Raw genomic sequence first — 24,525 nt, 5'->3', positions numbered from 1 at the left:
TCGCTCTTCTAATGATTTCCCTCTTGCTCTGCCCCCAACCCCCATCCTGTGCACGCTCAAGAACCACTCCCTGTTGCTGATTGGCTGGAGTAGTGTTGTGTGGATCAGTCTGATCCACTTTATTTTTATCCCATTTACAGAGCCAGGGCTGTGTACAAATACTAGATTTTTTTTCAGCCCACCCACAGAATGGACAGCCTGTGAGGTTATATTTGCAGAATTTGACAAAAAAAGTGTATTGGATTAGAATTACTAAGTGCACCATTAATTTCAATACTTGGGTGGCATTCGGAAATGTAGACAGCTAACTTGCTGTCTTGCTGCCTTATCAGTTAATGGCTTAACCGACAGCGTTTTTGTAATGAATGGAAACTGATCTCAGAGCAGTTTAAAAAGCAACTTATTTACATCCTACCTCCGTATACTGCCTCTTAAGGCATTTTCCAGTTTTCAGACGTAACGTTGTTCTCCCTGTCCAGTCCCACACAAAGCATGCTGAAAAATGGAAATCTCCTGCCCAGTTTCATCAATGCTACATTACCACAAAAAGTATTCATGTAATCAAAACTCAAATGGATTAAGTAAACATCCATTTTACAAATTTAAATGGATAGGACGCAGTTAGATCAAGTTGAGGCAAAATGTTTTAGAATTGTGTTGCTTTATTTCATTTTAATTAAGCAAATTGAACAAGCAGCAAAAATCGTTTTTTTTTTTTTGTGTGTGTGTATTGGACAAAAAAATGTTGGGAACCTCTGTGTTAATGGATTAAAAAAACCTGCTGCAGTAATCTCTTCCTTGACTAAAACAGGAAGCCTACTATATGTGTCAGTAATGTCTACCATCAAACTAATTAGAGACATTATATATTATTTAAACTTTTATTTCAACCCTCTTTAATCATCCTCTCATCAACTCTATGCACATCTTGTTCCAATCCAGTTAATTCCCTCCTCGTCACACAGTGGCTCCTGGGAACTGGACTGTCTCCATTTCCCGACTCTTAGCAAACAGCTGAGCAACACACATGCACAAGTTACGTATATATTCAGTAGTCATGGAAACCCTTTTCCTAGAAGCACAGACATTATTAACTGAGAGTGGGTGTTTTTGTGTGTGAGAGAGGGCCTGATCTGAGCTTAGTTAATACTGTCCTCTTGTTCTGCAGAAAGCAAAACAACATTGAATGCATAAATATTGCACACACATTACTAAATACAAACTGAATACACAGGTTTCACATTTAGAAATAAAATCCACCATTTTGTCAAGTACCATGTTTTATTACATAACACTAAATGTTATATTATTTAAGACTGATAGTATTGTAGCTCAGTTCTTCAATTAGACAAAAAATATATTACAACAGTGCAGTTCTCTTGGCATACAAAACAGGCAATGCAGGATTATATCCAGTGCTAACACCGTGACGAGGCAAACAGTTACACCACATATAGAATTTGATTAATTGGTAGGAGTTAGCTGTCTCTCAGCTTTAAATTACAAGTGCACTTTAAGTGCTAAAGGTAAATCTCACCCATCTCTACACTGCAAGGAAATGGCATCCTACAAATGCAAAGACAACAGCATAACCACTGGTTTCCATGCATTTGTATTGTGAACATTATTACTTAGTTAGAACTGTGCAGTAGAATTAACAATATTTGACATCCTTGTTCACCAAGTTCCTGTCATTCTGTGATCAACAGGACTAGTAAAAATAAGTACCCCAAAGCTGGACCCAAAGTTGGTACACTAATGGGGCTTTTCCACTGCACGGTACAGCTCGGCTTGACTCTGCTTGCTTTTTGGGGGTTTTCCACTGTGGATAGTACCTGGTACCTGATACTTTTTTTAGTACCACCTCAGTCGAGGTTCCAAGCGAGCCAAGCCGATACTACATGTGACGTCAAAACACTGCAGATCACTGATTGGTCAGAGAGAATCATCACTACCAGTGTCACTGGATTTGCGACAAGGGACATCAAACTGCTAGTTTTAAAGTCAGCAACAGCGACAGCAATATCATTTGTTCACGCGACTTTCTAATTGTAAAAAGAAATGGCTGTGCGCAAAACCACGGCGTGGTCAATAAACGAGGTGCAGACCTTCCTCTCGTTAGCGACGAACGAAACAACGCGAAATGAAAAAGTCTTTCAGGAAGTGTCTCAGCTGTTGGCCGCACACGGCAACCACCGGACCTACCAACAGTGTAGGGAAAAGTTAAAAAACTTAAAAGTGATTAAAGAACCATCAAGGACCACAACAGCCGGAGTGGTTCAAACAGAAGAAAGTGGAAGTGGTTCGACCAAATGGACGCTATCTATGGCAATAGACCGGCGAACAATGGGAGGGAGAGTGCCCTGGACTCGGCGTTGTTGGAGTCCACGATGGAGGATGGTACGTTTTGTTACGTTAACTCTATATTCTGCTTGAAAGCTTCACTTTATTTAATTGACCAGCTACTGGAAAGCTTGCTTCTAAAACAACCAGGCCAATTTAACTGTTACACTTGTGTAAAATCACCATGCAACAACTGCTTTATGCAGCACAAAGAGCTAGTAGCTAACAGCTAGCGGTCGTGTTATTGTTTATGGTCAGTAATGTTTGTGTCGCGTTTAAGATGATGTCACGGCAGTAGAGATGGCGCAACTATGACGATCAGCCTATAATCCCACCCACATTGAGGAGGCACTAAACTGCAGTGGAAAAGCAAGCTCAGAAAAGTAAAGCGAGCAGAGTCGAGTCGAACCGTAACATGCAGTGGAAAAGTGCGATAAGCTAACCCACAGCTGTTTACCTGATTAAAAGATTTACATTACAGCTTTGTTACTCATTGATTACAAGAGCATTCTGACAGACAAATAGTAACCTACAAGCAGTTTTCAAATAAACATTATATAAATGAAAGACATTCTGATTGTATAATTAATTGTCAAAGGCAACTCAAGGGTGTTGCTGATTCTGCACTCGCCTCTTGTAAAAGAGTCACATTGTAACAGATGGGAACATGCTTGGTATTCAGAATGGATTTGTGTTTTGACATTTACATGTTAACTCAAAGGAGCACACTCTGGGGAGATTTAAGACTTTGGTAGTAAAATGGAGTATGATTTAAACATTCCCTCCTGTTTGAGTAAGAGCAAATGTTACACTTCATTTTTCTATTATTGTAATCGCCAGAAAGTTCAGACAAAATGGTCAGCCATAGCATAAAAAAATCTATTCACTGTGATTTTGTTAAAAAATAAGTTTCTGTGGTTTCAACCTCTTGGATTGTTTTAGCTAAACAAACTTTGGTCCACTCTGAAATATCAATGAAAAGATCAATGCTCTTTTCAACTGTGAGCATTTTGTAGATATATCTGAAAACAGAAAACGCTCTCTGTCCACACTGCCGTTCTCAAGCGTTTTCCAAAAGTTGCACATCCACACTGAAATGTAGAAAACTCTTAAATCCCCTTACAGCGCATGCGAAAAATTGCCGTTCCATGTATGGTCTGAAATGCAATTATCCTCGTGTTCCATCGCTGAACAGCAATTCCGAGTAAACTTCCTGTCGTCTTTGAAGGAATGCTATGTGAAGGTTGTACAAAGTAACATTTATCTTTAAAAAAGCTATCAAAGTGGATAGCAGGCACAACTACACCGCTACAACATGGGCAGCCATCTTGATTGTTTTGGGTTGAATGGATCACATGACTGCGTCAAATGACAAAACATACGTCATCTTTTTTAGATATCTCAGTTTTCCCTGTTCACACTACAACGCGAAGACGGGGTTTTCAAATGTATACACTTGGTAGTGCGTTTTCGAAAAACCTTGGTTTCACTGTCAAAAACACTGTCTCAGTGTGGACGGGAGGCTAAAACTTAAAGAAAACGTGTTTTCAAACGAAAATGCATTTGTGTGGACGTGGCCTATGGGTCCGTTCACACAGAATGCTTTATTGTGTCCATTGCTCCACGACTCTGTGTTTTTTCAGTGTTTTGAAGATGCCGTGTCAAGTTGAAAGAACTTTTAAAAACTTTAAACTTTTAAAAACATGTCTCAAGGCACCTGTATTCTGTTCCATTTATTGCACTGCATCTGGCTTTTTTTAAATGTAAGAACTTGTTCGGTCTGAACGGCCCTTAAGAATACATGATTCATTATCTTATTGAATTTTGTTAACCTAATTGTTTCTGATGACTGATTGCTACTGAGGACTGTTTTTTTCTGACAGTCTTAAAATAGAAATATATATATATATATATATATATATATATATATATATATATATATATATATATATATATATAAGCTTAGAGAGTTGCAATTACATAATTTAAAATAAATAACTAGCTGACTTATGCAGTGAAGTACAGAAATAATGAAGAGACTTGTTAATAAATAGTTCTTGAAATTCTTTCAATAGATGCCAATTCAGAAAAGATTACGATTCGCATGTAAAATGCACATTTGAAACATGCATCCATAAACATCTACACAACCTGACATAGAGTATAATATAATTTAAGGTGAAGTCTGTAATTTCTGTACAACTAGCGTCACCAAACGGAATAGCAAAAATAATGACTTTTTTCAAACAGGTTCCTAGAACACGTGGTCGGACAAACGGATAGAACTCACGCCATTGGTTAAGACAATGTTGCATTGACGGGCTGTCGGGATGCTCAAACAGAGTAATGTTTCAATAACACCACAGAACCACAATGTTTACACTTTTCAGGGGAATCAACCCACAAATTGCTTAGAGTTATCTCTGCATATTAAGCTAGGAGAGGAAAAGGTATTTTAACACTGAAAAAAATAAAAATAAACACCATGTTTAATTCAGGGGTTTTACATTTTGACCCCCAACATGTCAAGCTTTTAACCATTTTAGGATCTATTTTGAGAAGTTGACCTCAAAATAATCAGACATCAAGGTCTGCAAGGTGGTAAATAGAGGACCGGACCAGTCTCTGATAAACACCTTTGGCTTGATAATCATGTACATTATCACAAAAATGTCACATCATCCTGTGACTGCACCCAGCGCCAGTGTGCGTCATACTCCAGTTGAACTTTGCCATTCATTTTGCAGGTCTCCAGCTCAACTTTGCCATTCTTGTATGTTTTCACTTTAGGGCTAAGAGTCTTCCCCAGCTTCTCAGCCAGACAGACTCTGGGTGAGTCTGAGCCAACTATTTGCTTCACTGCTTTGTCCACGATTCCATTGATCTTGCAGGGCTGTGCCTGATTTGGGTCATAGTTGACCGAAGGTTGCAGCCTCCCTGTATCAGACACAGCTTTATTCCAAACCTGAGCTTCTTCCTTTGGAGCCTCAGACTTGACTTGTGGAGATCTGGTTCCAGATCCGGTGGCACTGCTTATTCCTCCTCCAGTACCTCTTGAGCCATCTGTCCCCACAGGGGCAGCACAGAGAATGGAATCAGTCCCACTGGAGGGGCAGTACTCATCCAGGTCATCAGCTAAAGTGTCCAGGTAGCTGCCGATGGAAATGTTGTCCAACTTGTCATGGGGATCTTGCAGGCTGCTCCAGCTGCCCTTCCAGGAGGTGTCAGGACCATCCCCTAAGCTGTACTGGCTGCTGGTCAGACTGCTGCAGCGGCTGGTGAGCGTGCCACGCTCTTCCAGGAGCCATTTGACTGCCTCAATTCCCTCATGCAAGGCTAGCAACTGGTTCAAGATCTTGACGTCAGCTGCTCGTAAATGAGCCTGGAAGAAAGACAGATAGATGGAAATCAAGGGTGCTGATTTTGAAACAACTATAATTATAGTTATAACAATCCAAAACACACCCTTTCAATACAACCTTGTGCATTATTGTTTTAAAATATATTGGCTAATTTGATTTTGCTTTTAGCTATAAATATAAGCGTCGCAATCTCAGCTCCATTTAAAACATTTTATCATGTTTAAATCTATTCCACAGAATTCCGCAGATTTCCCCCCAAAATTAGCGCAGAAAAGTTTTAAAAAGTCTGCTCATATTCTACGTTTTCTGAAGGCACAATAGTGAAAAACAAGCTGAGAATTAAAGGGACAGTTCACCCAAAAATGATAAAATCACTTTCATGCCATTCCAGATGTGTATGACTTTGTTTCTTCTGCTGAACACAAATGAAGATTTTTAGAAGAATATCTCAACTCTGTATAATAAGTGTGGGTGAGAAACAGATCAACATTTAACCCTTTCACACATACAAACTAACCGGTGTGATTACACTAGGCTGGGCTCAGATGAGTACGACCAAACCAATGCAATCTGCATTCATGATGCTGTTTACCAGCAAAGAAAGAGAAAAGCAGCTGTCATAATGAATCAACAGCTCAAATAGTCTTTTCAACAACACAATATCTTTATTTTTTTTATGTTGTAAACATTCAAATAATCACCAAATAAAAGTGCAAAGCCATTACTGTCAAAGCGCACTGTTTTGATACAGCGCGGCGGCAATGTTTTCTGACATCAAACAAAGAATATATAAACTAGTCAGTCCACTTGAGCCTTCTCCCATTCCATCCATCACTCATTCTAACCACTTCCGGGGCTGAGAAAGTGGAAAGGCTAGGTTTTCAGAGCATTCTATGCTATGCCGAACTTAGAATCCCATGCTGCATTGCAATGTAAACAAACATGGCGGCGCTTATAGCCAGCAATCACATTTGCGATTGCATTTTATCTATCATATTCAATCATTATAAATATATAAAAACCACTATATAAAACATAAAATGTTTGATAATATATAATTTGTCCTCCAGATTTTTTTTAATTACAGCACGCATTGAAGAACTCACCCTGGGGGATCCGTCAGTACTGGAGAAACTCACGTGCGAAAAGGTTAAGTCCTTTTTAACTATCAATCTCCACTTTCACTTTCACATTCTTCTTCTTTTGTTTTTGGCATTTCACATTCCTTATGCATATCGCCATCTACTGGGCAGGGAGGAGAATATATAGTAAAAAATGACTTAAATATTGATGTTTCTCACCCACACTTATCATATCGCTTCTGAAGATATTAATTTAACCATTGGAGTCATATGTATTTATTTTATGCTCCCTTTATATACTTTTTGGAGCTTCAAAATTTTGGTACCCATCTACTTGAATTGTGAGGACCTACAAAGCTAAAATAAGATTCTAAAAATCTTTGTATGTGTTCAGCAGAAGAAATAAAGTCATACACATCTGGGATGGCATGACGATGAGTAAATGATGAGAGAATTTTATTTTTAGGTGAACTACCCCTTTAAGTTATTTCACTGTGAAAAGCAAAAGTAAAAACAACGCTTTTTGCTTTCTCTTTGTTAGGTTCGAAAGCCTGACTGGAGTTTTGCTGCTGAATGCAGAGTTGGAGGTCCATTAATGTAAATGCTGTTGAGCTTTATAGATCTTCCTGACAACATCCATTTCCCTAGTGAAGCACTCATCTGCTCTTCCTAATTTCCACAGCAAACAGGCTAAGCAGTTCTCTTCATCTGAAACATCTAAAAATAATGTCCAACGCTTATAACTTCTGCTAATGATTATAACTAATGCTGTAACTCAGTTGTAGGAAGAATATAAAAATAAATAATATATCAGGGCATAAATACTCTCCTAAGTGCATCAGACTGTATAAATTAATATTGCCAAGACAATAAACTGCAATTTAAATTTTAAACAAAGCCTGCCCATCCACAGACAAGTTAAAAAAATTCAAGCAAGAATATCCATAAAGAATCTAAAAAAATACATAAGTCCAAATAAAATGTTAAGTTCTCATCAGGATCTATATGTTTATGGAACAAGAAATCTTGAATGTGTACTTCCATTTTCACTCAAATACTTCCTCCGCCCTCAGGTTCCACTTGGGTCCCCTAAGGCCAAATCAATGAAGAGTCAAAATGGATGTTATTGATTACAGTATTTAGTTGGTCTTCTGACTCTTTAATGAAGCAATGCATTAGATCCCTTGCTCCAGTTCTTTTGGAATGGATTCTCATTTTATGACTTGTATTCATCAAGATGTGAGGGAAGTTCTCATAAATTTCATTATAATGTTTCATTTGCCAGCAGTGAAGTATTTTCCGATTTTCAGTAAGTTAGGAATTTACCACGTCATATGATATACAAAGTCCTGACCCCTGCTGGCTGACTGAACAGCTCTCCTGTTCATAAAACTGGTCTCATGAACACTCTGTGCTTCCTCTGGTAGCCACTGTGCTTGGCTCCCACAGACTTTGATGGATAATGCCCTGTCTGCACCCAATGAGCTACAGCCACCGGGCATCTCTTAAAGCGCTACTCCCACAACGACAATAATATATTTTTTATCAAAAAGTATATTAGTAAAGTAAATTTTATACAAATATTTTTGTAAGAGCATAATAGGACCAATTAGGGATGGCAGTTGGGGGAATCAGGGTATCGTTAATGGAATCGTTAACTGGAATCAAAATGAGAAGAACCAGAATCGCCCCAAATGTGCTGGATACCAATAAACTCAGGACCAGCTTAAACAGAATGATATCAATCAGTTTAAATGCACTGGGCCTGTCATAAATGGACAGTGTGCTCTTATGCTATACATTCAGGCCTGCTGTGTCATTTAAACGCCATAGAGGACTCCTGACGTCAACCACACTAATTACAGTACAAAAAACCAAGAGAGAGCATTTTGAGAGCGTGGGAGACAAAAAGAACAAATGAGAATGAGAGAGGGGGGAGGGGGATAGAGTCAAATTTAGAATGCAAAAACAAACAAGCATTAGAGAGTATATAAAATAAGACCTTGTAGGCTAAACAGGGAAAGATGTGAACGGTATATGTAAGAGTCAATAGAGATCAAGATAACAGACTGTAACAACTCTGGTTTGGATTGTGTTAACATCAGCACTCTATCTCAGTCTGAGTTGCTGAGACTAATGAACACACTCGTAAATATTATCCTCGTCTCAGCATTGATGTGGTGCGCGCTGATCTGGCTTTGCCCAACTCAACTGCCTGTCTGCGTCTTTATATCTCTATCAGGCACTGCTGGAAATACCCCATACTTTTATATATCAGAACATTAACCCCAAAAAAAAAAATCTTTTAATTCCAAAAACAAGTAGAACCAATGCATAACAACGCTCATAAGTTGAATTTATGTTGTCATAATTAAAAAAGACAATGGCTGTGTCCGAATATGCATGCTTGCCTACTTTATAGTGTGCTAAAAAAAAAAGAAAAAAAAAAAAAAAAAAAGTAGGGTGTCCGGATCCTCAGTATTTATAAAAATGCCCGGATGATCAACTGCATCTGCCGAGATTCTGAAGTGCATCCACAGTCACATTTAAAAATGCTGAATAAAAAAATAAAAAACACACACCAGAGAATCGCAAATTAACTCTTTTCAACTGTAAGCACGAATTTGGACGCAGCCACAGACAATTGCCCTGCGTTCCAAAAAGGATAAATCAGTTTCCTAAGAGCACTTAGAAGGGAGAACAATCATGGCTGCCATGCTGAAGTGTGGTTCCGAACCGAATTGCTCATAAATAGCTGCTTTGAAGGGCCCTTCAAAACGAATGTTTCCGTAAGGTTCAACTGATGGACACTTCGCTGCCAAGCGGACCGAAATTGGACCATAAGTCATTAATCTGCAGGTTTTCCAAGTATGATGTACTGTAAATAAAACCAGCTGCAACGCAAACACACTCTAGTTTTTGCAACATAAACATGTGACATCTCCTAGGTTTATAAAAGTTTTTAATTGTTATAATGAACTTTTTAAAACATTTTAACACCCTGAAAACTGGCTATTGCTTGTGTTATTTCACTGTAAATTCACTTGATCTAATACAGTATTCTAATAAAGAAGCTGAAATAAAATAAGTATACACAGTGGCATTTTATTTATTTAATAATTAAACAAACACTGTACATTTGTTTACTAGTTTATTTTTAAAATAATAAAAAAAAAGCACTATTATTTAAACTAGGGCTGTCAGAATTAATGTGTCAACACATTAATTAATTAATTAAAAAAGTTTAACGTGTTCATTTTTCTTAACCGTGATACAGCACAAACAGAGGTTGGAAGGGCGGAACCTTTGTAATGTGTCTGCTCGGAGTCTTTAAACAGACATACACTTCACAACACACACACACACAACAGCGCTTCCATGTCAGTGATAGAATGATGGAGAAAGGAGGTCTTAACGCTATTTGATGTACAAATAAATAGAAATCAAGTATTTTTCAGCCTATGTAAGGTACATTTTAATTACCACAGAAGCATGTCAAGTCTTAACTATCACCAAAGTGCAGAATGAGACATTTTTGTTTGCAAGCGCTTTTCATGTGGAGTTCAAAGGGCTTGATGCTGACGCCCAAACGCGAATCATGTACGCGGCTTCATGATTGCTATAGGAAAGCGGATAGCCACACTCTGGCGGTTGATTAATATTGTGGAGGATTAGTTTAAGAGATTTAATGCTGAATACAATCCAAATGCAACTTATGGGGACTAGTTCTTTCAATTAGACATTTGGAAACATTTAATGTTACTTGATTTGGTGCAATTTTAGTGCATTTCTATCTTTATACTGTGGAAGGCTTTGTTTGTTAATAAAGCATTATATTGTTACATATTTTTTTTGTTTTCTTCCCTAAGATGGAACTAAATGCATTTTGAAAGTAAAGTATATATAGCATCAAATTTCAGCACTATCAAAATATGTGATTAATCACGATTAACTACAAAAAATTATGTGATTAATCACGATTAAAAATTTGAATCGACTGACAACACTAATTTAAACATGAAGCTTAAATTTCTTAATAAAGTCTAAAAGTTTTAAATAATTTTTTTTTTTTTTTTTGGTTTGCATTCTGAAAGTAGTTAATAGAAAGTCAAAATCAAGTGTATTTATTTCTGATTAGGTGCATCTGATGTTCATTAGCGTCAGCCTTGTCCAACGGTAACAGCGGCTCCTTTGGCTTGGATAGATGATGTTGAAGTGCGTTCCAAATGACCAATATTTTTGAGCCCTACACCCTTCAACCCTCTGAAACTCTCACTTTGGAGGGTAAACCCTTTTGCAGGGATTAGTGCAGAGGGATGAGCCAAAATGGAACACACCCTTAAAGAGGAAAGTCATATAGAATTAGGTCACATGTTTGGATTGGTCTCAAAGGGGAATTCCAATTGAAAGTTTGTCTTGAAGGACAGAGCTCTTGATATGGGCACTCTGAAGGGAGCATGGAATTAATGTATGAATGTACCCTTGACAAACAGCATTTTCTTACTTTTCTTTGGAATGACCCTTCAAGTGGCATCCCCTTTTCGCAGTGCCCTTCAAGAGTGCAAAAATGCCGTTTGGGAAAACGCCCAAAGTCACAAGATAAATGGTTAAAATGGCTTTTAAAGATCTGTCCATTGTAGTGAACATCATTCATTAGAGGGTTAAGCAGTGTAGCACTTTTTGAATTCAAATTCATTGAAAAGTTTAGCTAAAGCAACTGTCTGGAGGCTATATTATTTTTCCAGAGAGGTTCAAATGACAAAGACATCATTAAAATGACTTAATAAATTCTAAATGAATCAATCACAATGTCACTCTTTTTGCAATCTTCTTTGTTAAAGAGTTTGACTGTCCTTATGTAGTTTCTAACTCAGTTCCAGGCTTAGAGTCACAGTGACCCACAGACTCTCCTCAGGGAGAGCATTCCACAGTGTCTGAGGTTCACACTGGAGACAGCACTTTATTCTCACAGCCAGAAGAATTCCAGTTTCCCACTCTTTCAAAACCATTGCTCATACGTCTAGTGTTCTAAACCTTGGAATTCTGGAGAGCTCATTTTCCATGCTATGATGTCCTGCACTGTTAAGTATCACACCACACCACGTGTCGTGTGCGTAAATGAGAATGCCTTTCACAAACAGAATTCCACTTTGTCTTCCTACTCTCAAAGTTTAGTGAATAATTTGGGCTGGAGAACTGTTTGGACATAGTTTGGAGAATTGTTTGGGTCATATTTCACCCCAAAATGAAAATACTTATATATATATATACTGTATATATATACTGTATATGCATACTGCATAAAGAAAATTACTGTAATACAGTAATGAAAACATCCTGTCCAGACACTATTTTTTTTGTATTCATATCAGCATAACTTGAATTCAGCAAAACAAATAAGCAATACTGTATACTAACAATTGTTCTTTGTAATTTCTAATTTCAAAATATGTATGTGATTTTTCACATTACAGTAAGCTACTGAAAAATGGGAGGATGCACCATAAATGTGCCTTATAGTCATAAAAATATTTTCACAATGCAAAGGCTTACATTTTTTTTTTTTTTTTTTTTTGCAAAATATATTTTGTATTTGTTTTTATTTTTTCTCGGCAGGGAGTGAGGGGTGAAATAAGACCCAGACATTTTTTAACAGTTTTCACAAGATTTGCTCATTTACCGTTTATAATATTATCACAATATACAGTAACCACAATAATAAAGCATTTGTCTTGGTTATGGCTTACTGTGCTTAGAACAAAGCACTTCAAAGAGGAGGAGGCTTCCAAGCCTTCAGACAGGTATGTAAAGAATGTTTACTTTTCCATTTTTGGCAACTGCAGTAAATTTGGTCATTGCTGGAGTAAAACTGTCTATGAAATAAAGTCTTAAGCAAACAAACTCCCAATCACTTCTAACAAACACCAGAGTCAAGATGCATGTGTAGGTGCAGACTGATCTCACAGTGAAATCGTAAACAGTAGGTTGACTCTTCTTTAGCTAAAATTGGTCCGTGCTCGCCAAAATTCAAAACACTGCCCCAGTGGCCTGGGTAGCTCAGTGGTAAAAGACGCTGACTACCACCCCTGGAGTTCGCTAGTTCACTAGCTCGAATCCCAGGGCGTGCTGAGTGACTCCAGCCAGGTCTCCTAAGCAACCAAATTGGCCCGGTTGCTAGGGAGGGTAGAGTCAGATGGGGTAACCTCCTCGTGGTCGCTATAATGTGGTTAGTTCTTGGTGGGGCGCATGGTGAGTTGAGCGTGGAGCCGCGGTGGATGGCATGAAGCCTCCACACATGCTCCGTCTCCATGGCAACACGCTCAACAAGCCATGTGATAAGATGCGTGGGTTGACGATCCTCCACCACCCGGATTGAGGTGAATCACTATGGGACCACGAGAACTTAAAAGCGCATTGGGCATTCCAAACTGGGTGAAAAAGGGGGAAAAAATCCCCCCCCAAAAAAAAAAACACAAAAAAAACACTGCCCCCAGTGACCAAAGCAGTAAGTGTTGTTGGGTGTATGGGGAAGTGTGAGCTCCTTTTTCCTGGTCAAATGTATACAGAGGGGTGCAAAAAAAAAAGTTGTGAAGCAAGTTTGTACAGGATGTAATACAGTGAAGAGGAATGCACATTTTACATGTGGAATAAAAATGTAATGTTGGAGCAGGGGTCGACAACCTTTTTGAGATGAAGTGCCATTTTAATTTTTCCTTTTTAATCACTGTGCCAAACACTAGAAAAGCTAGGAAATCTGACATTTTATATAAAAGGAGTAACATTTCCACTATATTTCCAGGTTTAATTGATATATACAGACTCAAAAATTTTGGACCCCACTATATGTGTTTGCCCTTTTCTCTTAAATATGTAGTTTGAAAGTCATTATCATTGTGGTCTAAGGAGCGGGAATGCTTGGATGAACATTTCAAATATTGATAAAAGTGTTTTCTCATTTACATAATGTGTTGCAAAAAGGAAAAATAGAACAAATAAAACAGGAAATATAGGCTGTCATTTGCTCTATGTGGTCTATACAAAGCCAACGTGCTTACTTGCCCAACTCACCAAGAATGAAGCGCTGTGCTGCAATATCAGCGATTTGTGAAGTGTGAATGGTTTGCACACGCTGCGCTCATCTGTTGTTGACTAGCGCTGTTTCGTCACACTTTAATAGTGTAAAGAGTCCCATTTAGCTCACAACTAGTAACGGATTACATGTAAACAGGATTACATAATCAGATTACAAAATCAAGTACATGTAAATAAAATACATTTAAAATACTCAATCTGATTACAGTTACTTTTTATGGATTATATGACTACATACTGTACTAATCAGGCAAAGGCAGTAAATTGTTCATACTTTATTTATTGGGGGGGGGGGGCTTGGAATTGCACATACAGACCTGATAGCCACCAGCCATAATTACACTAAAGATAGAGCGGTAATCCACCCATAAATGCAGAATCGATTGCATTAGTGCAGTAAAGTTTAGTTTAGTTTTGCAAATTGCTTTTGTACTCGACTTCAAAAATGTGCACTTTTGCGACATCTTTTGAGACTTTTTTGGTGACGTTGATTCACAAATATAACTTGTCTGATCTGTTAACACACTAGAACTCTCTGAAACAACATGCCGACTTCCCGTCTGATCATGGTGGTCCGTGTGTGATTTGACAAAACAAAACCCTGTATGGATGGACCTTCCATTTAACACTCTTTCTGCCTTCAATAAACTGCAGCTGTCTTTTCATGTCTGACTGATACACAGAAATATTTACAGGATTGAGAGGATCTCTTATATTGCAACGTCACCTCTATCTCCATTCTTTCATCTACTGGCACGTGCGCTCTGTCTCGCTGCATTCCTTCCTAACCTCTATTGTCTCCCACTCTCCCTTTTGCTCTCTCTGTTTCTCTTTACTTTTCCCTCCCTCTCTTCCCTCTCTTTCTATCAGTCATCTCCCCTTCCTCCATCTGTCAGCACACCATCCCCTGTCTTTTCCATCTGTGAGTCAGGCAGAGAGAGAGCTGCATTCACAGGTGGCCAAGATGCTGAAAGTCATCAAGGACACCCCTCTCTCGCTCTTTCTTCATGCAGATCACAGGTGGTATAAATAACAAGCTATTAGATGGATTTGAGGAAATGTATTACAAAAGTCATTTGCAAGATGTAATGCATGTTTTGAAATGATTAATGTGCTCTTGTCATTTCCCCATCATTTTGTTTTATTTTTTTATTAACAATTTTTATTGATTCCATTCAACAAATTAAATAAACATAACAGAAAATGCAGAATCAATTCCCCACCATTTTGTAAATTTATGTCTACACTGTCTCGCACCTACTGTATAAATATGTGTGTGTGTGTGTGTGTGTGTGTGTGTGTGTGTGTGTGTGTGTGTGTGTGTGTGAACTGCAGCAGTGCAAAGTGACAAAATCACAGTGTAAGTTAGAGTTCATTGATAGTTGACTTGCTGTAGTTTGTGACTGATTGGGAACAGTGTGAAATGACAACACAAAAGTAAAACATAAAATCAGCTGTCTACACTAGAAGCGATGAAACGTGACACAACAAAAGAAGATTGTTTAGCACTAGTAGTGTAGACAGTTTTGTTGTTGATGTACTTTTTTGCACTATAATTTTCCAAATCAAACTGTTATCAAATGCATGCCAGGACGTTGTTTTTATACAGTAGTACCCTTCACCTTTTTATGTGATCTTGGCTGATGCAGCAAACCATCATAGTGTTAAGAAGTGTTAATTACTGAGGCATCTGCAGCAATCATCACAACACCAAATTAATTGAGATGCCTTCAACAAATTAGAAATGGCAGCTGGTAGTAGCATAAATCTTGACAGCTTTGAGCCTAAGAACTCTCCCACTCAAAAGCACCATAGCAACAACATCAGAGTCCATTTCCTTATTGGCTCTGCATTCCACTGAGGAACAAGCTAATTTCCCTAACTACAACAATTGTCCACACAGCTGAGGGTGTATCTGCCCCAAGAGATTAAAGTTAGTTGGGTTACAATATATACAATATGAAAAGAGCAGCATATTTATAACATTTTGGAAATCATGCCACTCCCCCACTTTAACCTTATTACAGATAAGTGGTTGCAAGCAACTGCAATTAATCATTTTAAAAAAGTAATTATTTCTTGTATGACATTTTTGGGCTTTGTTTCAATGCACATTTTACTGTTTGACAATGCTGTGAGAAATTCTTTAGCGTCTGGTTGATTTGGTTTGTGGAATGTGGGTTGGGAAATTGGGACCCTTCAAAATGAGAAAACAAAAACAGGCTGCAGGCTTCTCCCTGTGTGTTTATGACAAGATGAACTCAGTCAGTATGTAAGAATTTTGTTATGGATACGTGACGGACATTGGTGTAGTTGGGGCCATAAGCACGTACACGCCGTATGCCTACTTTTTTCCCAGGGCTGTTTGCGTATAACGACTTTTAAGGATCAATATTTGTGTATACCCTCGGTATACCCACTTGTTTTGCTGCTTTATAAGTCCATAATATACTGTTGTGTTAGCTTCCCTTTAAATTATCCCAAGCTTTTTTGTGAAACTGGCTTTGAAAACTGTTGTAATTGGTGCATTATCGTTTGAATTCTACCCTTGCCCACCCCTGACAACCGCTGTCACCACCGTCATCAACTGAGGGAATTCATGGCAGTGAGTGGAGAGACACTCTCACACTGAGGCAGTATCAAGAATCCTATTATTACTATACTAATACAGTGCCCAATTTGGTCTTCTGCTGTTGTAGCTCATCTGCCTCAAGTTTCGACATGTTGTGCATTCTGAGATGCTATTCAGCTCAATACAATTGTACAGAGTGGTTATCTGAGTTACCGTAGCTTTCTGTCAGCTCGAACCAGTCTGGCCATTCTCCATTGACCTCTCTCATTCTCAGTAAACTCTAGAGACTGTTGTGCATGGAGATCAGCAGTTATAGAAATACTCAAACCAGCCCATCTGGCACCAACAATAATGCCACAGTCGAATTCACTGAGATCACATTTTTTCCCCATTCTGATGGTTGATGTGAACATGAACTGAAGCTCCTGACCTGTATCTGCATGATTTTATGCAATGAACTGCTGCCACATGACTGGCTGATTAGATAGTAGCATGAATAAGTTGGTGTACAGGTGTTCCTAATAAAGTGCTCAGTGAGTGTATATAATTGCTTAAGCACACATGCTCATCCATCATGTTGTGGATGTGGGCATAACTCACTGGGCAGGTCTATACTTTTATCATATATTGTAGGTCATCTGTGGAGTGGCATATGTAGGGTGGCCAGACCTCCCGTTTTTACCCAGACAGTCCCGTATTTAAGCACTTTTTCTAGTGTCCCGACTTATTCTGAAAAAATCTTGCTTTGCCCCATATTGCCCCTCTCTTAAAATTTCTCTATCGCCTATACAGCTTTCTCAGTCACGTGAGTATTCTAATCAAAGGTAGCCAAGGATGCGGTTTGTAAAACCAATAAAATCACACTGTGTTATTTGGAGTACATGATTGGATTAAACTATCCAATCAGAATCCCCTATCAATAGACGTCCAGTTAGTGAACTGATTGAAGAGTCAGTTTGAAAGAGCACACAGATGAAATTGCGGCTGGAAAAATGTCAAGGAAGCGTGCATGTACATTTAATGAGGATCTTTACATTTCTGAAAAAGGAGTCACAGACAGCGCCTAGTAAAGTGAGGTGTGAGATTTGTGGAGCTCACTTTTCCATCACCCATGGAGGCCACACTGACATCGCGAAGCATGTTCATACAAAAAAGCATGTGGATGCTGCTAAAAGTAAGTGTGCCACACCAAGTGTTAGCAATTTTTTTGTGAAGCAAAGTTTCGAATCTGACAAGGTGCACGCAAGTGAAGGACTTTTTTCTGTTGTGCATGGCCATAGTTTTCGGTTGGCTGACTGTACTGCGAAATTGATCAAGAAATTGTATGATCTGAAATTTTATTCTGAAGCTGTCATATGCAACGTACTCACTTTTGTGGAGCTGGACTATCAGAAATTACTGCAGCATGGCAACACATGTTTCCTCTCTCTTGGTCCAGCTCTTTAAAGAATACTACACATTTTTCAATGGTCTGTGTGCATACTTTCTTTCTCAAGAAAAATGCCCAAAGTTTCTAAGAGACATTTTCAGCGATCCTTGCACTAAACTTTGGATTGGCTTCGCACTCCAGCAAACAGCCACTTTTAACCGTGCACTGGAGATAGTAGGGCAAGACCACAGAAGTGGCTTTGCACATTCATGACCTGAGAAAAGTCTTCCAGGCCAGGCTGGAGGAATCATTCATACCCTCTGACATTAAAAAGCAGTTGGATGCCCTGGTTGAAGCTGGTGACATGCGAGCGGATGATTTCTTTTGTGCAGTGAGAAACTTTTATTCAGCATCTGTGGATTACTTCCAAAATTGGAGCCGCTCATTGGAGAACACAGAAAAACGACCGGGCCCTAACGAGAGACATCCCAGAGTGGAAACACATTCAGAGCAGTCTCGAACACTTCTACTCCAGAATCCCCGCTCTCAGATTGAATGACAAAACCACGCTCTTTGATGAGTGGACCTGCACGAAAAACACTGTCACTCGTTGCATCACTGAGTGGAACATGAACAAGATGGCCACGTCTGAGAGATGGACAGACGTTTTCCGTGAGCTTTGGAGTCTTAGCCATGGTCATGAAGTTTGTTTTATGCCTGCCTGGGACATCTGCATCTGTGGAGCGTGTTCTCTCATTAATGAACGCAGCATGGACACCGGGTAAATCTCGACTCAATGTAACAGTCATGAAGGCAATGCTTTTCATACATCTTAATTTTTGACTGGACTGCTCTGCATTTTACGATAAACTCTTGAAAGACAAGCGCACACTGAGAAAAATTGCTGCTATCGAAAAATACAAGGTGACAACAGTTACAGATGCGGATGCACCCTCTACTTTGCATTGATCTGCGCCTAGTTAAGGATACCTCAATTTCATTTTTGCTGGGAGGGGGCTGTCCCGTTTTCCACAAGCAGGAATCTGATCACCCTAGGCATATGACAAAGCCAACAAGTCATTTGACGCTCTGTGTTGTCACACCATTCATCCATTTCATGCAGTTCACAAGACAGAATATTTAAATGTAAAGTATGAATGAAAAAGTCAAGTCTTCAGACACAATATAGTATATACAGTATATAATCCTTTTGTCAACCCTTGGATATGACTGCTGGGGCCCCCTGGTGGCTTGGGGGGCCCCTGGTGGCTTGGCTTAATTTAATAGCCCAACCCAAATTTTATCATTATATATATATATATATATATATATATATATATATATATATATATATATATATATAAACTTAACATATCTTACGGTCTTACCATCTCCAGTTTAAGTTTTCGGATCTTCTCATCCAGGCCCTTCTTCTCTGTCTCATTGCTCTCTGTCTGATGGTGAGAAATTATCTTGTGGTCCTCTCTCATCCACTTTAGGAGTCCCTCCGGTGTCTTCCTCCCCACTTTCACCTCCAGATCCTTTAAATCTGGCACTGATTCACTGGTATTGCTTTCCTCCATGATTTTAAAAAGGGCCTTCTCAAAGGAAACGGATAAAAAGACAAAAAAAAAAAAAAAAAAAAAAAAAAAAAAAAGGAATACTGCTTGACTTTCCCTTTGAATTGTTAAATAATCAGCTCCTTGGCTTAGTAACAATTTGCCCCCCACTAAGTATTATGCCTCAAAAGCATATGCAACACGCATTAATTGTTTGTAAGCATATATCAGTCATTCAGTTTTGCTGAAATTCGCATGCATGAACAACGCACAAGAAAACACATAACAGCTGCGTCAATTGAGCTGAACGGCATCAAACATGACAGTGACATACCTGTTTGATATTCTAAAGAGTCATAAGGTAGTCTTGTTTCCAAATGCGGTCTATAATATCTCCTTCAGTGGGAAAAACAGACCACCTGAGCATGATGCGAGTCTATTTGATGATTCAGCCGTTAAAATGTATTCCATAGACACGCAGTTTAACTCCTCGTTTGTGCATGACAGTGTCTGGGTAAATAATGATGGATGTGACGCCCGGAGAGTCAGGTCTGTACAGGGGCTGTGCTGATACTGGACGGTCCGTCCTCCTGATGTGGTCGAAGCTGGACTGAATTCCACCTGCATGTCACCGAGAGTACACATCGTGGAGCGCATAACTTCACTGCCGTAAATATTGTAGTAGACACGACCATCTGAATTGAAAAATCATTAACTCCAACAAGTACACTCATACTTCACATAACACTGTCATTGTTTACAACATATTACATTCTATGATTAACATAGCACCTAATGATACTAACAATGGGTAATTAAGTAGCTCCACAAAATAATTACACACAAATAGTGACGGTACACATTTCACTGATTCTTGAGATAAAAGGACAAAACATGCCCTACATACAAAAGTCCTATTTATGTTAAAAATGAAGAAATTAATCATAATAAAAATACTGAAAAAGTTCAATCTAAAGGAAATGTTTATATTCAGGGCATTTATTACTTATAATTTTAAATAATTTCATTAGAATATTTTCAAAATGCATGCTCTATATTTGGAAGTCCATGTACAGTAACTTCACCTGTCCTCAGCAAGAGGTCACAATGTTAAACTGCCAAAAAAAGTGTTTAAAAATGCAACAAATTCATACATATAAAAATCAAAGGAAAGGTAGGGATCTGTAAGATATCAAATAATACATAAAGTAAAATTGTAATTATTTTTCCCATAAACATAAAAAAGTCCTTATTTGCATCAACTCTGTCAGATTATAAACCTGAATAAATCAGGCAATGCCATGGTCAGCTATAACTCCGAGTACCCCTTTCCCACTTCCTGCTCATGGTAGATGCAACAGTAGGACACATGGTCTGGTAATTTTTATATATTTCATACAAACAATGTTTAAGTCTCTGTGGTCACAGCTTCAACATGTCAAAACCATCATCCCATTGTGATCATTTCTGTTAAGGCTTGTGAAATAATTTTGCCATTTTAGTTTAGCTTATAGAGGAAGATTCAACTGAAGGAAAAAAAATTGTACAACACATGGTTAATATGGAAAAATATAAAATTTTGTCAACTCCATCAGAATTTTCAGAATAGTGTAAAAACAGAAATATAATAAATTATAGAATGTATTTTATCACTTAACTCCTTTACTGAACATGATTATTAGATAATTAAAGACTTTACACTCTTGTTGGATGGATTAAAATTAAAATAGTATGCTTTTAGTGTGTCTGACAGAGTTGACAGAAATTACAGTAAGATTTAATTATAAAGTGAATAAATGTCATTTGTGGTTACTATGATTTCACTACAAAATACCATGGTGACACTATGGTTACTGTTGTAAAACCATGTTTAATTTTTGAAAAGGAAGGTTGGGTTTAGGTTTAGGGGTAGGAGTTGGTGTATTGTGTCTGTGGGACTCTAAATAAACACAACACCAGGGTGCAATTTATTCATGTCAGAAAAAAAAGCGTTTTTATAAATACCTGTTCACTTACGTAGTTTGTTAGCTGAGACCTTTGTATACAAATATATCAATTTCAAATCAATTTATTATTAAAAATTAAAAACTCATAAAACATGTTTTGTCCCTTATCTCAAGAATTAGTGATTTATTTGCACTGTAACAGGAAAGCTGTAGCCTAATGTGTAAAGTAAGACTAGTAAATTGAATGTAAATTAAATTAGTTAAATGAGATTAAGTGATTTAAGGAAGAAATATGTACATGGGCATCGCCATAACGTAGACATGTAGAATATTCTACATCTTTCACTTTGAGATTATCATTGTTGATCAGTTAGTCTATTGCTATATATATATATATATATATATATATATATATATATATATATATATATATAATATAGCAATATAGTGTGTGTGTAACCTATATATACAGTAAATTTATATATATTTATTATTATTATTATTATTATTATTTTATTTTTTATTTTTTTTGGAGAAGATGCTGTTCAGACTGGAACTGTGTGAAATGTTGAATATCAAGCGCCATTGTCTGCCTGCGAAAAACATTATATACTGACATTTAATATTTTTCCAACCTTTTTCCATCCAAATTCTATCCGTAATCTTCTTGCCAATCTTCTTGTAAGTCAGGATATGGTGAGTTGACTATTTTTCCATACCAATGAAAAAAGTCATGCTGGTCTGTGCAGCATATTACCACGTGGCTGATATTCATGATCTGTTCCTGTATTTAGTTACACACAGAAATAAAATACTTTACAGGTTTAGACAAGAAGCAAGTACCAGTCCATATTCTTCCCTGTGTCACACACTAGTGTTCACCCAGGGTCAAGACCAAGTAAAGTCAAGATGACATCATTGCACATCTGCTGGCTGCACAATGAGGATCTCCCCTCTGTTATAGTCATCATGGACAAAAACAGAACAGGAGCCTAAAGAGAACAACTTCACACAACAGACCCATATTTTCAGTCTGAGGTATAAAAATGTCACTGTTCATTCACACCACTTTTAAATGGGAGCTTAAAATATAGCACTGACTGCGTGTCTGAGGTACTATTATGGAATTAGTGGCAGCCAAATGGTAATATGGAAACATTCAACAATTAAAATAAGAACTCTGTATGAGGTTGAAGTTTGTTTGTTTTTTGCGGTAAAATCGGTTTACACTTTCCGAATTTCAGAGCTGCCTCTGGTGGCCGAAGTTGGAACTACAGTCGTGCACAACAGTAACATTTCTACAGACCAATGCTGCGTTTTTCACTTACTTGTTTTAATGGATTTGAAGCAGGGTGAATTTAGGCATGGGCGATATGGGCAGTTGCCCTTGGCGGCATATTGTGAGGGGGCGGCACGAGGCACTTTGCTGGCTGAGCTACCTCGAGTCCGAATTTGGGTGGAAAAAAGTGACTATTTGCACCCAGGTATGAATAACACCTGCCACACAGCACAACTATTTGCACCACAGTAGTCTATTTGAAACAGAAATTTACTTGTGTACTATGTGGGCCCTAAAACTGCTGAGACTGTGAATTTTCGACCCGGGTACAATTCCACGTTTGTTGCACTCTTTTTCCCATTATGTTTCATGTCTTTTCTCTTACTAAATATGTAATATACTAAGTATTAAATATTTTCTTATAATAATACATAAAATGAATATAATTAAGTTTTACTATATTGTAGTAACCATGTTTTTTGGCTGAAACCATAGATTTGATGCAATTAACAATGGTGTTACTACTGTAACCATGCAGTAAAACCATAGTTAATTTTTGTAAAGGAAGGTTAGGGTTAGGTTTAGGGGTGGGAGTTGGTGTAGTGTGTCTGTGGGACTCTAAATAACTGAGTGGTGTTTTGGGTGCCTTGCGGTGGACTCCTCTTTGTCGCCCCCCCCAGCACGTGGCGCCCTAGGCGACTATGCCTAGAAACGGCCCTGCACTGACCCCAAGCTTATCTCCAAAGTTGTGGCAAAATGGCTTAAGGACAACATAGTCATGGCATTGGAGTGGCCATCACAAACCCCTGACCTCAATCCGATAGAAAATTCATGGGCAGAACTGAAAAAGCGTGTGTGAGCAAGGAGGCCTACAAACCTGACTCAGTTACACCAGTTCTGTCTGGAGGAATGGGCCAAAATTCCAGCAACTTATTGTGAGAAGCTTGTGAAAGGCTACCCAAAACGTTTGACCCAAGTTAAACAATTTAAAGGCAATGCTACCAAATACTAACAAAGTGTATGTAAACTTCTTACCCACTGGGAATGTGATGAAATAAATAAAAGCTGAAATAAATCATTCTCTCTACTATTATTCTGACATTTCACATTCTTAAAATAAAGTAGTGATCCTAACTGACCTAAGACAGGGATTGTTTTCTACGATTAAATGTCAGGAATTGTGAAAAACTGAGTTTAAATGTATTTGGCTAAGGTGTATGTAAACTTCTGACTTCAAATGTATACTTGATGAAAGGATTCATTCTAGTGGTCAGAATAGGAATTGCAACTATAAAATGAAAACATGATAAACTGACTTTATTGAATTCAAGAAGATGAGCCATTTAGGACTGTATTGCTTTAAAATACACAACATCTGGTAATACAGACCATAGGTCTATAATCTTCAATAAAAGAAGATATATTTACGACACATACAAGTTATTAATGTGGTGCAATGACTAGTTTAGTGTAGTAGAGAAAACCAGTATGAGAAGGGTTTAGGTTAGCTGTTCTAAAAATGCTAATTGTCCCTTTTTGAGAGTACTCAAGCCAGTTAAAAATCAACATGTCTTAAGTGTTTTCCATAGACTAGCACTCAGAGAACACTGATAAAGGAAATCTTTATCAGAATGCTCATCAAATGAACTTCCTCATGTCAGGTCTGGTGGCATATCTCACACTCTTAAGAATATTGTTCACTCGGAGATCATAAACCTGTGACATTACAACTCATTTTACATGTGAAATGTTACAAAAGGAAATTTTATTTCACTGAACATTGTTTTAAATTTACATCATAACTGACAACATATTAGAACTTTGTGTTCTCTTCTATGTTTTACTGGTTCAAGATAAATAGCAAACCTTACATGAAACCAAGGTGTGTCACCTAAATACACACTGCCCATGTTTTCATTAA

The 24,525-nt window shown here is 37.9% G+C and overlaps 1 protein-coding gene across 1 annotated transcript; it reads right to left on the bottom strand.

Annotated features, from left to right (window-relative positions):
• Nucleotides 1–701: 701 nt before the first annotated feature.
• Nucleotides 702–19,969, bottom strand: lurap1 (leucine rich adaptor protein 1). Its single transcript, XM_051707200.1, has 3 exons — nucleotides 19,714–19,969; nucleotides 19,209–19,418; nucleotides 702–5,725 (listed from the first exon to the last, which is right to left on the bottom strand). Exons 2-3 carry the CDS (start codon nucleotides 19,401–19,403, stop codon nucleotides 5,006–5,008), a joined length of 915 nt encoding a protein of 304 aa, XP_051563160.1. The 5' UTR covers nucleotides 19,404–19,418; nucleotides 19,714–19,969; the 3' UTR covers nucleotides 702–5,005.
• Between the last annotated feature and the right edge of the window lie 4,556 nt (nucleotides 19,970–24,525).

The sequence above is a fragment of the Myxocyprinus asiaticus genome, chromosome 9 (assembly GCF_019703515.2).
Source record: "Myxocyprinus asiaticus isolate MX2 ecotype Aquarium Trade chromosome 9, UBuf_Myxa_2, whole genome shotgun sequence".
Taxonomy (NCBI): Eukaryota; Metazoa; Chordata; class Actinopteri; order Cypriniformes; family Catostomidae; genus Myxocyprinus; species Myxocyprinus asiaticus.
The sequence above is the reverse complement of the archived record's forward strand: the minus strand, read 5'-3'. Positions and strand labels throughout refer to the sequence as shown.